Raw genomic sequence first — 15,291 nt, forward strand, 5'->3', positions numbered from 1 at the left:
TGAGTTCAAGCCCCAGTACCACAAATACACACATACATATATATACATACTTGTGTATGTGTGTGTGTGTTTATATATACAAGCTCCCTTTCCTTTTACTTCTCTGAGCCCCTCTCCTGCTGCTTGTGTGACCCAGACTATCATTTCCTCCCTGAACTTCAACTTCCTCATCTACAAATGGGTTATGGAATCTGCCTCTCCAGGGAGGCAGAAGTATGTCCAAGCCTCTCCCTCTGAAGCACACAGACACAAGCCCCACACGTGATCCCCTTTCTTCTTACATCTCCTCTTTACTTTTGTCTCACCCCACTAGAATGTGAGCTCCATGAGGACAGAATTTTTACTTGTTATTATTGGTTATGTATGATATCCAAAATATCTAGAATAGTAACATGAAAACAAAGTATATGTTCAATAAATATGCTAGATGGATGAGTGAATAAATAAGGAGTCAAAAGGCATAAAGCAGTCATGATTCTATTGAATATCAAGACATGTTAAAAAGTGATTGTCAGTAAAGAACTATGGTGTTGGTGCAGTATAGTCAATATACCAAAACCAGAACAAAGAGCTCAAAAGCAGATCCTCACATACATGGAAGCCTTATTAATGACAGAGACGGTTCTAAATACAAAAGCAATAAAACAGTCAATAAGTGGTGCCAGTTGTTCATTTGAAAAAATAAAACTAAATCCCTATGGCACACCATACACCAAAATATTTCCCAGATGAATTAACTTAAACATGGAGGACAAAATTTAAAGCTTTTAGAATACAGAAGAATCTTTAGGACACTGACATTTGGATTTCTTTTTAAAAATTACAAAAGAGAACAAACCATAAAAGAAAAGAGTGAAAGATCTGTAACATTACAAATTTAAACTTTAAATAAGACACATACACACAAAACCATACAAAAGACAAGCTATACATTAGGAGAAGCTAGTGATGATACACATGTCTGACAAAGTATTAAATCCCAGAATTCTAGCTCACACCTATAATCCTAGCTACTCAGGAGGCAGAGATCAGGAGGATCTCAGTTCCAAGCCAGCCCTGGGCAAACAGTTTCTCAAGACCCTATCTCCAAAAACTCCATCACAAAAAAAAGTGACTGGCAGAGTGGTTCCAGTGGTATGAGAACCTGGAGGCCCTGAGTTCAAACCCCAGTGCCACAAGAAAAACAAACAAACAAAACCAGAATTCTTACAAAATCACTGAAAGATGGGGCTGGGAATGTAACTCAGTGGTGGAGCACTTGTTCCATGGGTTCAATGAACAAACACACACGAGGAAAGACCACCTAATAGAAAAATTTCTAAAAGGACTTCTTTGTAATCAGCAAGTTAACATCACAACTGCACATCTGAACACACAGACAAAAACGGTGAAGATGTAGAACAATAAGTAACACTACTGAGGAGAATAAACTGGAACAGCCATTTTGGAGACGTGATATACTTAATATGTGCTTATCCAAGACCCAGTAATGTTACTCCCAGGCAAATATCCAAGAAAAACACTTGAGTACACTGCAATAGCAACAGAACATGGCTACAAAATTTTTATGATAATATAGTATGTTAATTTTATGCAGCTGTGATTTAATATTGCATGTTTCCATTTACTTTCTCTAAATTACAAATGGAGCCATACACAGCCTTTATCTGTATGTCTAAATTTTGATAAATTTTAATTCTTTACAATAGATTTGTTTATATTTTATGATAGTAAATGATAAAGCAGGGACTACTGCCCACATACATTTTATGTATACAAAACATTTAACTTTTTATTAATTATTTACTATTTCTATGCTATACATAGAAAATTGAGCTTTCTCCAATTGTTGAAAATCTAAAAAAAAAAAAAAGAAAAAGAAAAAATCAGCAAGTAAGTGGACTTGCAACAGTTCAAACACAACATGTCATTCAAAGGTCAACTGTATACTGTTATGCATGCATACAATTTCAAGTATACTTAAAAGCATACCTTTGTATATATGTATATGCACTTGAAAACATATACATATCTTGTGTATATATAAATAACATGTTTGTGTATGTATACTTTGACTTTCATAATAACAAAAAAATCTTAAAACACCTTAATTGTAATTTGCTGTGAAAACACTCTGGAATATACCAAACAAACCACGTGATCTGTTAACATACTTAGATTTTTTTAAAACTAAAAGGAACAAATAGGTATTTTACAATTATTTGTGGAGATAAAGAGTCTGGTATTCTACAAAATTCCAAATTATACATGATACACACCACTAACTTATAGAAGGGAGGGCAGGAATGATTTGAAGACTGAAAAAATTTTGACTGAGCTGTGCATAGTGGTACATGCCTGTAATCTCAGCACTCCAGAGGTGGAAATAGGAGGGCTGCATATTTGAAGCTAGCCTGAGCTACCTATATAGGTAGTTCGAGGCCAACCTGGACATAAAGCAAGGCCTAACTGAAAATACAAAAAAATTTTAAAATTGGTTAAGCCAGTGGCCAATGATTAAAATTCTTACTATACATACTCAAAATAAGCCTCAACAGTAGCCACAGTCCATTATCATTACTACGGCAAATGGTCCTTACCCAGGTTTCTTTCTGATGAGAGTCGATAAATAAGAGATGTGTGGCTGTAAGATACAGTGTTCCTGCTAATGACTTGTTGCTGGTACTGAATCGGTCAAGTAATTTCACTTGTTCAACCTAAAAAAGAAAAAGATGTTATTTTTCATTTCAAAAGTAATATAAACAGTTCTTTCTTTTTAATCCCAGGACTTACATGCATCATTTGCAATTTTCTTCTCTTTTTGCCACAAAACTTAAGAACTTATTTAACACTCAACATTAAATTTCATCTACTTTTTTGGGAAACATAAGCCACAAACAACATTGGCATTACTTCATTATAAATGTAACCAATACAAAGAAAGTCGCAAAACACACTAACCTTACTTGTAAGAGGAGGAAGAAAAAGTGGTGTGATATGAATAAGCAAAAACAATTCTCATATCCAAGAGTCTATTTGTATTTGAAGCTGGAAAACGAAGCAATAAGTACAGAGAGCTATTATCGAAGTTCTACAAGTAAACTATTAGAAAATGAAATCAGGGAATAGTTATATGCATTCAAACTCCAGATTAGTCTCTATTCTTCCCACAACCCCACACCAAACAGTTATTTATGGTCCAGCTCTGGGCTGTTACTCTCACATGGGTCTTTTCAGCTTAGCTGGGTGCTCACTGATGTCCTGCTTCCTAACACAAATCTTCCTCAGGAAATTTATTCCTCACTTATGTCATGGATTTGTATCCTCATAGCACAGATTACATCCATCTGCACTGGCCTCCTGTAGAACCTGAGGCAGTGAGGCCATAGTGTGTCTTGATCAATACTAGTACATACACACACACACACACACACACACACACACACACACACACAGAGCTGTCATTGGAATGGACAGTGCGATTGAGATTGGTCAGAGATGTGCAGGAGGCTACTGCTTTGAAATTTAATGTCACCCAGCCTTATGGGGGAAAAAAGATAAAATAACCACTATCAACTTTAAAATAAATTCAACAGAATACTTTTCTCTAGAAACTCAGATATGATGCAAATGATATAGCTCAGATCTGACAGTTGGTTTGACATACAAAAACTGTCTAATCCTTGACCTTTAAGAAAATAAGAGAGCTGGTGGGATGACTCAAGTGGTAGAGCACCTGCCTAGCAAGTGTGAATCCCTGAGTTCAAACCTCAATGCTAACAAAATAAAGGTGACATAATATACATTACTTATTTTCATTTTCACAATTCCTATGTGGAGTTACTAATCGCATGCAGCTAAGTAGCAGCTAGTCAGTAGCATGACCACTTATACCTGTGTGTGTTCTCATTCCTGCATTAGAACACCTTCCCTCTGGGTTATACTGTCTCCACTTGTGCATCAAGAGCCATGTTAAACATCCTAAAAGCAAAACTGACCACCCTCTCACTCCTCACAAATGTGATCTTAATTTTGTGCTTTGGATGTTAAGTGTTCCTCCATCCTCATCAGGTCACCCATACTGGAAATCTGGAAATCATTCTATGACTTCTTGACTCACGATGTTCAATCACTAACTGTTACCAATTTTATCACTTAAATATTTCAAAATCTGCTCCTTCTACCACTATTAAAGGAATTCCTAAGTTAGAATGGAAGCATCTACTGTTCATTCGTCTGTCTCTCCCGCTAAAAACCCTTAACACATCCCAAAGCAAGGACAATCTCTTCTTGCTTTCTGAATAACTCCTTAAGGCTAGAATAGTGTTTGGCACTTAACTGGTTATTGACCTAAGATGAACTGCTACAGAGAATTTCCCTTAAGGGAAAAACAAAAAGTGTCCAAAAGTGTCCACAATTTACCAGTGGTCTGTCTCTCTCTCTCTCTCTTACTCTCTCTTTTGCAATCATTCATAGGATTTATTAACCCACTATTCTCTTCCTTATTTCTGCTACCTTTTCCCTTACACAGTGGGTGGTGAACTGCAGTAATTCATGAATAAATAAGCAACAAACTAAAAATGAATAGAAAAACTACTAGTAGAAATCATAGCTGTTTTTCAGCTTGTTTTATCTACCCATTTGGTAATACATGTTTGGACTTCCAGTTCTCTATCTCCACCTCAGAGAGCTACAGTAAGGTTAGATAATCAATGTGAAGTATTTCACCCTCATTTGCCTGATAAATGTAGGTAATAAAATGTTTAAATAAACATTTGAAAAATTACTATAGATTTTGGTAAAATTACTATAATCTGGTAAAACAGGTTGAGCCCTGCCAGTCCTCTGTACTAAGCTACTATCCAGTTAAGTTCAAAAGGAGCACTTGGAACTTTAAGAAGCAAATTTGGAAGGAAAAAAAAAAAAAACAAAATGTTTCCTTAATACAATTTATCAAAAGCAAGGATTAGCTGGCGCCAGTGGCTCATACATGTAATCCTAGCTACTTGGGAGACTGAGATCAGGAGGATGAAGGTTTGAGGCCAGTCCAGGCAAATAGTTTCAGAGTCCCCATCTCCAAAATAACCAGAGCAAAATGATCTGGAGGCATGGCTTAAGTGGTAGAACACCTGCTTTGCAAGCTCAAAGCCTGGAGTTCAATCCCTAGACTCACAGAAAGAAAGAGGGAAAGGGAGAGGAGAGACAAGATGAAAAGAAACCAAAACACAAGCCTGGTATCAGAAAGCCCTAATTCAAAAATGCAGTTCCTGAGAGCTCCAAGTTAGCTAGCTCCCAACTAGCAATGTGACAAGTTAATCTCTACAAACTTCAGTTTTCCCATCTGTAACATGACAGAATATCAGTGACAGTCAAAATAGCATCCTACTTGTGGAAGTATTCAGGTACTCCTCAGAACCTACTGGCTCTTATTACAAAGGCAATTAAGATAACATGAGTTTCTCTTAATTTTTCTTTTTGTCCTTTTGAGACAGGGTCTCACTATGTAGTACATGGTATGTAGTCCTTGAACACACAATCCTTCTGCCTCTGTCTCCTATGTGTTGGGATTACAAGTGTGCACTACCATGCTTGGCTCAGTTTATCGTTTTTAGTTTTATCTTTCCTTCCCTCTTTATAGCAGATAATGTGCACCAGTACATATACGCATATGACCTCACATTATAATAACAAAAAGAGGGAACAAGCTAAAGAACAAATTGGATTTACTTCTGTAATAACTCCAATTAAGCCAGATTTGGGGGTGGGACACATACAATTCTATAAAAACTCTGAGAGGCAGTCTTTCATTTAGCCTAGGAAAATGTTCTTCCATCCCACTATGTAAAGTTCTATTCTCTGAATCAAATAGCACAATATCATTTGATATCGATACATAATAACAGCCAAGGCATTGGAGCCTGACAGGGAAACACTGCATATTTTTCTTTATTTCTTGACAGAACTAATCAGAGCTCAAAGTGATAGGCAGTAGCTACCCAATTCATCAGTACAGCTTAAAAATTCAAATCCAGGTACCTGACATAATGAGCCAAATGTGACCCAAACAGAATGATATATTTGTCCTGAACTTCAGCTCTAGGAAATCCTTTAATTATTTCAGTTAAAATATGAATCTCTAGTTACAGACCACAAACCAAATAATGACTCTAAACAATACAGACAATAATAATTCATATATATTATTTAAGACAAGAAAAGGTTTGGGGAAGAAAAAGCTCTTAGATTTTGATTTATTCCTAAGTAAATAAATTTAATAATTAGATTAAAATGAAACACTAGAAAAGGCATACATACTATTTGGAGTTAGAAAAACCTTAGTTCAAATCCTAACTACTCCTCAGGAGCTCAAACTCTCTAAGCTTATTTCTTTCTCATCTGTAAATGGAGATAATAAAACCCAAGTGACAGGATCATTTTAAAAATTACGATAGCTAATAAGTTAACATATTTGTGAAATGTGAACATTGTGAAATTATTACAAAATTACTATCATGATATATTGTTGCTCAAAAATGGTAATTTTTTACTTTTCACATACAGCTGTCTGAACAACATGAAGCAAATCACTAAACAGTCACAGTAAACTTCTGAAGCTACTGACTAAACTACATACAGCCTGAAAGTTAATAAACCTAAAGCAATCCATTTTTGGCTTTGAAATACTTACAATTATTTCTGCAGCAAATTAACTATGTCCAGGTGAAGGCTATGTATGCATAATGGAGAGAAAAAGTAGGCTATGTTCAAATCGATCTTTTAAGAACAAGTTCTTTTTCCCACAGAGTGATAATTTAAGAAAGTGTCGGTCCATTCAACAATTACCAGAATGCACTGTGAGGTCCATGTCCACCCTGCTGCTGTAGAGCGAGTGTCCATTCAGTTCCTGGCACATAATGGGTACCTAGCAAATACTTGTTTAAGTGTAGTCTACACTTAAGATTATCCCAAATGTGGTGGTTCAATGCTAGAACAACACAAAGTGGTAGTGCATACCCGAGGAGTAATCTTAACAGAATATTAGTCACAAATCTCTTAATCTTTAAAAAATCACCAAGGGTGTAGAAGTCATTCCGTGGCCTCAGCCGCTCTCTATAGAATGCACATCTGGAACCTGTCCTATCCCCCTCTAGCCTCGGTTCCACCTCTGCACCTGTTTAATCATCCTTCTAGTGTCAAATTTTAAGTGTGACCAATCTGAATTCTCGAGTTACTTTACTTTTCTCCTCTAAAAAACTTTTAAAGGTGGCTAGTCTTTAGCATCTTCAACTTCACTTGGTATACGCAAAGTTAAAAACGAGCTCTAATAAACATCTCTGTGCATCTCTGGGGCATTTCCAGGACTCAGATCCCCCTCCCGATCAGAGAGGAGGCGCGCGGGATCTGGGGAAGCGGCTTTCCCCGCGGTGTGAAAACGCGCGCGACTCTTCGCGACTTGTTTCTGCTCCAACCCGTACCCCACGGCGAAGTTTGCCTTAAACATGGCTGGAAAAAAAAATAACTTGGTAATCTTCTGGTGTTTCCTTCCGTTTTTCAAACTTCTCAAAATCAACGTTTCCCGCAGAGACACGAAGCTTGGAGCTAGACCTTCCCCGCGGGACCGAACCGCGATTCGCGGGCGGGGGCCGAGCGGGGATCCCGGCGCGAGTGCGTCATTGAGTGGGACGCGGCCCGCCCGCCCCGAACCCCCGCTCACGGGGGGCCGCCGGGTTTTCCTAAGTGAGGTACCGAAACCCCAAAAATTGAAGCAGTCGGTGTTGGCCAAGACAGTGCTGAGCCAGGGGCGGCGACGCTCTTCGCGGACTTGCCCCGGCACCCCGCCAAGGCGACCCGGCCCGCGGGCCCTGCCGCCTACCTTGGTCGTCCGAATGTGCTCCATCCCGAGGCGTCCGCCGGCAGCCGGCCTCCCAGGCGGACCCTGGGACGGCAGAAACCCGGCGGCGACGGCGGCAACGACCCACAGCCAGCGGGAACTCCCTCAACCGCCCAGAGCCGAGGCCAGGCAGCCGGGCAGCGCAGGCGCGGCCGGCGAGCGCCGTCTCCTGGATACACTTCCGCAAACCCGGAGGCCAACGAGGGGACGGCGCGGGCGGCCAGAGCGGCGTCGTGGAGAGCGGCACCCTGGCTGGCCCCCGGGCCTTCGCAGGCTCCACAGCGCCCCCGGCGGTGGACGACTGACGCGGCTCCTCACCCTCTTGGCCCTTTGTTTCTAGGTGTGACAGTGCACCCCCTTGAAAAGGGATTTGATGGGTGAGGACGAGTCTGAGTGCCTCTGAAGTTCATCACCACAGCAGGAAGCAACATCAAATTTAGAAACTTTCACTTATGACAAGCAGTGCTACTGCTCACTAGGGTTATTCTCAGGAAACAGTAAGATAGTATTTATTGTACCCTTATTTGGAATAAATTCTCCAAACCTTCAGGTTTCCTTATATAAAGCATGGTGCATTTAACTACATGTTAGCAGGGACATCAATCAGAAATCATGCTGTAGGGGGTATTACATAACAAAAATGTTGATGCTACATCACTGGGGTAGGATCCTGACTCCCTAGTAAATTCAGTATGACCACGCATTGTGATTTGTAGGCTGCAGGATTACAGATGGTTTTTGTAACTCCACTCATGCCAAGTTATCAGCCTGCAGAGCTTCCTTCCAGGGGACATTCCTGGATCCAGGCCAGGTGGCTGCTGACCACACCACAACATGGAGAGGCCTACCCCAGACTGACTGAGTCTCATTTTTAAATAGAAAATACTGTTTTTAAAAGCTTAGAAAGGAGACTGGGGTCCAACTCACTGGTAGAGCAGGTGTCCAGCAGGTGTGAGGCCCTGGGTTGGTCTCCCAACACCAAAGGGAATGAAGGAAACTAAACCATCTTTCTCAATGCAAATGGTATTACAAAGGCTTCTCTGACATCTAATTTTTAAGTAAAAATTTTATTTCATTTTATTCAAGATGTCTTGATGTTTTAAGTGCCCATTATATTTCAAATACACTGCCGAAGACTTGGGGATGCTTACTTAACAGTCTGGAGTCTGACTCCTGCAAGAGAAGTATAATGAGATTGAACCACCTAGAAACCAACTTGGCATAGAATCATATCCAACACACACACACACACACACACACACACACACACACACACACACAGTTCTGGGAAAAACAAGTCATGAAGGTCCTTACTGAAGATGTACTGAGAAAACACATCAAGGCTTCATAATAAAAACCTCTTTTTACATCATTATCCCTCAAGTTCTTATCTCACCCATTCCACACACTCCCCTTCTCATAGCTGGACATGTCATTTCCTTCGTACTGATTTTCATGAACAAACATAACGACATTAGCTAACATTTACTAAGCAATTATCAGGTGACAAAGTGTAGTAAGTGCTTTACCTGTGTTATCATGGTCCTCATTTCAAAGGTAAGAGCAGTGAAACACAGGGAAGTAACTTGCCTGATATCACACAGCACATACAACCTAGATTCATGATAGAAAGCCAGGCAGTCTGGCTCCAGACTGCACTCTAAGCCATTCTGTATTGATTTGTTTTTCTAAATCCATATTAAAGTTCCATTTGTGGTAATATGATAGGCTATAAAATCACCCTGCTTTAAAACAACTAAAATAATGGACAAAATATAAGGTCGAATTCTCTGAAGCATCGAATAGCGGACAAGACAGTGAGAGCTTACATGCACAAAATACAAATGACAGTGGCACTCAGAGAGGGAAGCAGGACACTTAGGTGCCTTGACATTGAGAAGAGTGAGGAGGGGGACAGTTGCCTCTTTTGGAAATACTACAACCATGAAAGGGTCATTGGACGGAAATACCCTGTAAACTCGTGTCACCTGTGTGATCTAAAAGTGTGTAAGTTGAGAGTGTAAGGTGGTTGGGACTAGTAGTGCCTCAGAATTTCATTGTAGCAAACACAGATCCTTTCTGGTGGAACATTCCTCTGCAAAAGACCTTAAGTCATCTTACAATTAACTTCCTAAGGAATATCAGAGTAACAAAAAATAATTCACATACAGGGAAACAGTTCTTGAGATTATGAGCAGAAACAACATGATAACAAGAACACATTTTATAATTATCAGGATTAGTTTATAAAACAACTATGTTCACTACCTGTAAAGAAATAAAAGACAAGAAAAATATTTGCCATGTATGGTTAAAAAAAATTTTTGAGACAGAACCTTGTTATTTAGGCTGACCTCCTGAGTAGCTGGGATTGTAAGAAACACACTGCCACATCTGGCTTGGAAAAATAAATTTTATCTGACCTATTTGGTATGGAGGAGAACCAGACAGAACTTCCATAAATAACAATAAAGTCAGCTCTCCATATTTGTAAGTTCCACACCCATGGATTCAACCAGCCATGGGTTGAAAATATTTTTTTTTAAAGCAACATGTACAGGCTATTTTCCTTGCCATCATTCCCTAAATCCAGTACAACGGTGCACCTGGCATTTACGCTGTGCTAGGGATTCCAGGCTATCTGGAGATAAGAGGATGTAGAAGGTCACCTGTAAGGCTGTACCTTCACATGGAGACTTGAGCATCTGTGGGTTTCGATATTTACAGGAGGCCTGGAACCCGTCCTACATTGAAACCAAGGGAAGACTGCAGAAAGGGTGAAATGGAAACCTCACTAGGTGGGCTTATCAGATTGGATACAGCAGAAAAACAGAATTAGAAAGCTGGAAGTTACTGAGGAATCCAGAAAGCAATACAAAGAGTAAAATACTGCAGAGATGAAAAGGAGGGTAAGAGAAATGGAGTTAAAAGGTCGAACATAAGTCAGTTTTATAAGAATAAGAGAGACAGACTGGGGCTAGATAATATTTGGAGAGAACATGCTTGAGACTTGTCAGACTGCAGAGAAAACGCCAACCCACAACCCACAGAATAAATAACCCAGTAAATTCTAAGCGGGATAAATAAAAAGAAACTCATATGCAGATGCATCATAGTGAACTATATATTCACTATGTTGAATTCACTATGGCATCACCAAGGATGATCTTCAAAAATTGGAGATTTTTTTTTTTTTGAGATACTGAGTTTTTCCCTTGTTCCTTCCTATTATTGCTCATACTCTCTCTTCAACAAAATTAGAGATAAGGGCAAAATAGTTTCTGCCGGGTATTGAGGGGATGGGGAGAAGAGGGAGGGGGCGGGGTGGGTGGTAAGGGAGCGGGTGGGGGCAGGGGGAGAAATGACCCAAGCATTGTATGCACATATGAATAATAAAAAAATTAAAATTAAAAAAAAAAGAGATACTGGGTTTTTGAATGGAGGGCCCCATGTTGTTAGGCAGGTGCTCTACCACTTGAGCCATACCCTAAGCCCTTTTTTGCTTTATTTTTTTGGATAGACTCTTGAATTTTGGCCCAGGGCTGGACTAGATCATGATCCTTCTATGTTTTCTGGGATTACAGATAGGTACCACCATACCCAGTTTGTTAGTTGAGATAAGGTCTCACTTTTTGTCTGAACTGGCCTTGAGGGACAGAGGTGTGGCTCAAGTGGTACAGCACTTGCTTTATAAGCACAAAGCCCTGAGTTTGAACCCCCATTCCACTAAAAAAAAAAAAAAAAAAAAAAAGAACTGGCATTGAACTTCAATCCTCCTAACTATGCCTCCTGAGTAGGCGGGATTACAAGCACCACAACCGGTCCTAAAAATGGATACGTGAAAAGCATCAAAAGCAGAAGAATAGATTATCTCCAGTAAATCAGCAGTTAAACTGGAAGTCCAGTCAACTTCTCAGCAGCAACTGTGGAAGCCATGTAACATTGGAAGTTACTAGTTAACTGGGTATGGTGGTGCCCATCTGTAATCCCAGCACCTGGAACGCTGATGCTGAAGGATGCTCAGTTCAAGGTCAACCTGGACTACGTGACAACTTGTCTTTAAAAACAAACAAACAAACAAACAAAAAACTGACAAAATAATACCTGTGGCATGGTTCTATTTACATTGTTTTGACTTTTGGAAAATCCAGTTTGATTATGACATTAACAATGTCCTTATCCAGCCTATTGGAATCAGCAGAACATGGTTTAACAGAATTCTCATGATATGGACTGATGAAGCTGTTCAAGTGATAGAGTGTCTACCTCTGAAAAAAACAGAGAAAAAAATTCTCACAATACAAGAAACAAGGGAAAACCAAATGGCTTTCTTAGAGTACAGACAGTGAATCATTTGCTTCCCCCTTGGAAAGTGGTCATTTACACAGAACTTACATGGGTTTGGGTCCTGAGAGTAAAAAGTGTAAACTCCTTTGGAACAGAGTTTGTCACGTGTACTAAAGTAGGTTAAGGAAACTCAAGCCAGCTCCAGTGCTCTGTGGAGCAGAGCCTGGCTGGGGGACAGTCTTCAGAGTTATTCTAGGCAGGCGTGGTGCTCACGGTGTTACCATTTTCCTGTCAAGTTTTCAGTTGACTAAGCAGACAACTGAATGTACTAAAACTCCATCCTCTGGAGTTGTTTCTTCAGAACACAAGGATGACATCTTTTCCTTTTGCTAACAGGAGGAACAGCAGAATGTATATGATGCTATTACTGGTGGACTCTTGTCAGATGGTACAGAAGTACCTATAGTTGTTCAAAGGGCAATTTACATGTTGTAAAGGCAAACACTGGGGAAAATTTGGGTTGCCTTTGCAGGAGGAGCTAGGGTGATTGACAGGTTTGATTGACAAGTTCTTGTTACATAACACAGGGCATTGTGTGACTGTGCTTAAGCACATTACCAGGTTTTTAATTGTATGTATGAAATGCATCCAATATTCGTAAGGTTGAAAGTAGAAGGCTCTACCTGAGATGTCAGACTGAACAGATTTCTCTTTACTGGGAATGTGCTAGTTTTTTGGACTTAACTGGCCAAGAGACTCCTCTCTTTTTGGGGGAATTACAGCTGAAATCCTGACCATAAAATGATTGTTCGAGGGGATGTCCAAGGATGGTACTGGATGGAGACAAGGAGGAATTCAGCATGGAGTGACCTTTGCAGAGGAGATTCAAGTCCCATGACAGTTTTTGTCTTTCACTGTTACTAGTCTGCCTCAGTAAGTGACTCTGAGGTCCAGTCTTAACTTCATGTATCTAGACGTGTGTGACAGATTGTAAAATTACTCATCAAATAGTCCATTTTCTGCCTCTGCAGTGCTCATCTCTGTGGAGCTTAGAGGTCACTGGTTACTACCAGATACAGGACACAAATGCCATGCTACATTTTTTTATGAGTTTGAAAGAACTGTTGATTTGCATGGTTCCCTGAAAGCCAAAACTTTTATCAGAGTCAGATTTGCTTTATTTCTTTGTTTTGGCAATACCTAGGGGTTGAGCTCAGGGCCTCATGCTTGTTGGCAGGCGCTCTGCCATTTGAGCCACTCCACCTGTCCCTGCTTTACTTCTTTTATAAACTTTTTACTTTAAAAGTTAAAGATGTACAGGACTGGAGGTGCACCTCAAGTGGTAAAGTATCTGCGTTCAAACCCCAGTCCTACCCCCCCCAAAAAAGTTATAGATTTACAGATTACAGAGTTCCCATATATCCCAGAGGCAGTTTCTCTTACTGAAACAGATTCAGGGACCCACCTCTACATGGGACGGAAGCTAAGAATTGTCAGAGAGCTGGCAGTGTGGCTCAAGTGGTAGAGGGCCTGATTAGCAAGCACAGGGCTGAGTTCAAACCCCAGTACTGCTGGGAAAAACAAAAAAAATTGTCAGAGCATTGTTAAGTACTTTACCGATGAGTCTTTGCTGTAAACACCCTTCTGAATTCACTCTTTTCTTTAACTGTGCTGAGATGTTGGCAGCTGGGGAGACTAAACTCCCTGACAGCTGTTAGAGCCTTCTCTGGGCCAGCCAGGCGGTTCAGCATGACTCCAGTTCCAGAAGGCACTGCCCAACAGCTTGCTGGCTTCTGACCAACACCAACTGCCACTTCCACCCTGACCAGAGTAGGACCCAGGGTGGGAGGTAATGGAGGGGTGGATCAATGGAAGACCATCACTTCCACCCAGAACAGGGACAGAAAGGGAGGTCAAAGGGTGGTGGCCCAACAGACCAACTGCCATTTCCGACCTGGGCCGGTTCACCCCTCCTTAGGCAACCTGGTGGTCCCCCGCTCCCGGGAGGTCACCATATTGATGCCGAACTTAGTGCAGACACCCGATCGGCATAGCGCACTGCAGCCCAGAACTCCTGGACTCAAGCGATCCTCCTGCCTCAGCCTCCAGAGTAGCTATGACTACAGGCGCGCACCACCGCGCCGGGCCCAACTGCCATTTCCAAGAAGGGGACACTTTGGCCAACAGAAGCCCTGTGATTGGTGCTAACACAATCCTTCATTGGCAAACAGACTGTACTGATTGGTGCAAACATGAGGGGAACTATTGTGATTGGAGCAGACACTCTTGTCCCTGTTCCCTTCAGGCTGTATATAAACCAACTGCTCAACTCACTTTGCGAGCAGCTGGGAGACACCCTCCTTCCTGAACCCTTTATCTTGTAACAGCCAGGTCCCAATAAAGTCTTTCTAGTGGTCTTGCCCACCTCTGCTGAGCTGGTAACCCCCAAGAAAAATAAACAGGGCAGCAACAGGCCCAGCAAACTGAGTAGCCAAGGGGCTGTGGTGGGCTGTAGGCAGCATCATCCCGAGGTGGAGAGCCTTGGGGCCTCAAGTCACAAAGAGCTGTTAACACTTAGGGCCCAGAAACCTGTGCCCCTACCTTGGCTGTCAAGGGCTTCAGACCTGAATCTGGTGCCACCTGTTAAAAGGCCCAGCAAGGGCCGACTGCCACTGCCCACTGTGGTCCACTCTGCCACCTGCAAATACTGGAAGGGCTTGGAATAACTGGAGGGGCTTTTTCCCGCCTACCCACGTTTTTATCTGGGTGGAGAGGCGCCCCATCCAACCAGTTTATGAACATTCTGTATTAGTCCCTACAACACTTTTCACATGTCCTTACCTTCCAGTTGATACTACATTCCTCTCATTAATAAGTGCATTTTGCTCTTGCTAATTTTATGTTGTTATCTCCAGGCTTTGGGAAGAATACACCAGAGAAAAGACATGGGGAGTTGCTTTCTATCTTCCCATAAAATATCTGGATTGAGCTTAACATTTTTTTAAGGCAATTCTCTTACTGACTATCCTATAGCCAAAGCGTTCAGATCACTGGAGCTTTAAAACTCAATGTGGTTTTGGCCTTTTCAATAACTGACCCTTTTCTCTGGAAAG

General features: G+C 41.1%; 1 protein-coding gene across 5 annotated transcripts in view; it reads right to left on the bottom strand.

Annotated features, from left to right (window-relative positions):
• The window catches only part of Mtmr6 (myotubularin related protein 6), a 38,559-nt gene that overhangs the window by 22,869 nt on the left and 399 nt on the right, over positions 1-15,291 (bottom strand). The window contains exons 1-3 of one of the 5 annotated variants that reach the window (XM_074043746.1): positions 13,644-13,719; positions 11,996-12,159; positions 2,601-2,717 (exon numbers count right to left, since the gene is read on the bottom strand). In XM_074043746.1, the coding sequence (XP_073899847.1) occupies positions 2,601-2,717; positions 11,996-12,004 (126 nt within the window). In that variant the 5' untranslated portion in view covers positions 12,005-12,159; positions 13,644-13,719. Of the gene's footprint in view, positions 1-2,600; positions 2,718-7,873; positions 8,073-11,995; positions 12,160-13,643; positions 13,720-15,291 lie in introns of those variants that run through there. The other 4 variants (XM_020178153.2, XM_074043748.1, XM_020178152.2 and 1 more) reach the window with 4 other exon arrangements.

The sequence above is a fragment of the Castor canadensis genome, chromosome 10 (genome assembly GCF_047511655.1).
Source record: "Castor canadensis chromosome 10, mCasCan1.hap1v2, whole genome shotgun sequence".
In the NCBI taxonomy this organism is placed as follows: domain Eukaryota; kingdom Metazoa; phylum Chordata; class Mammalia; order Rodentia; family Castoridae; genus Castor; species Castor canadensis.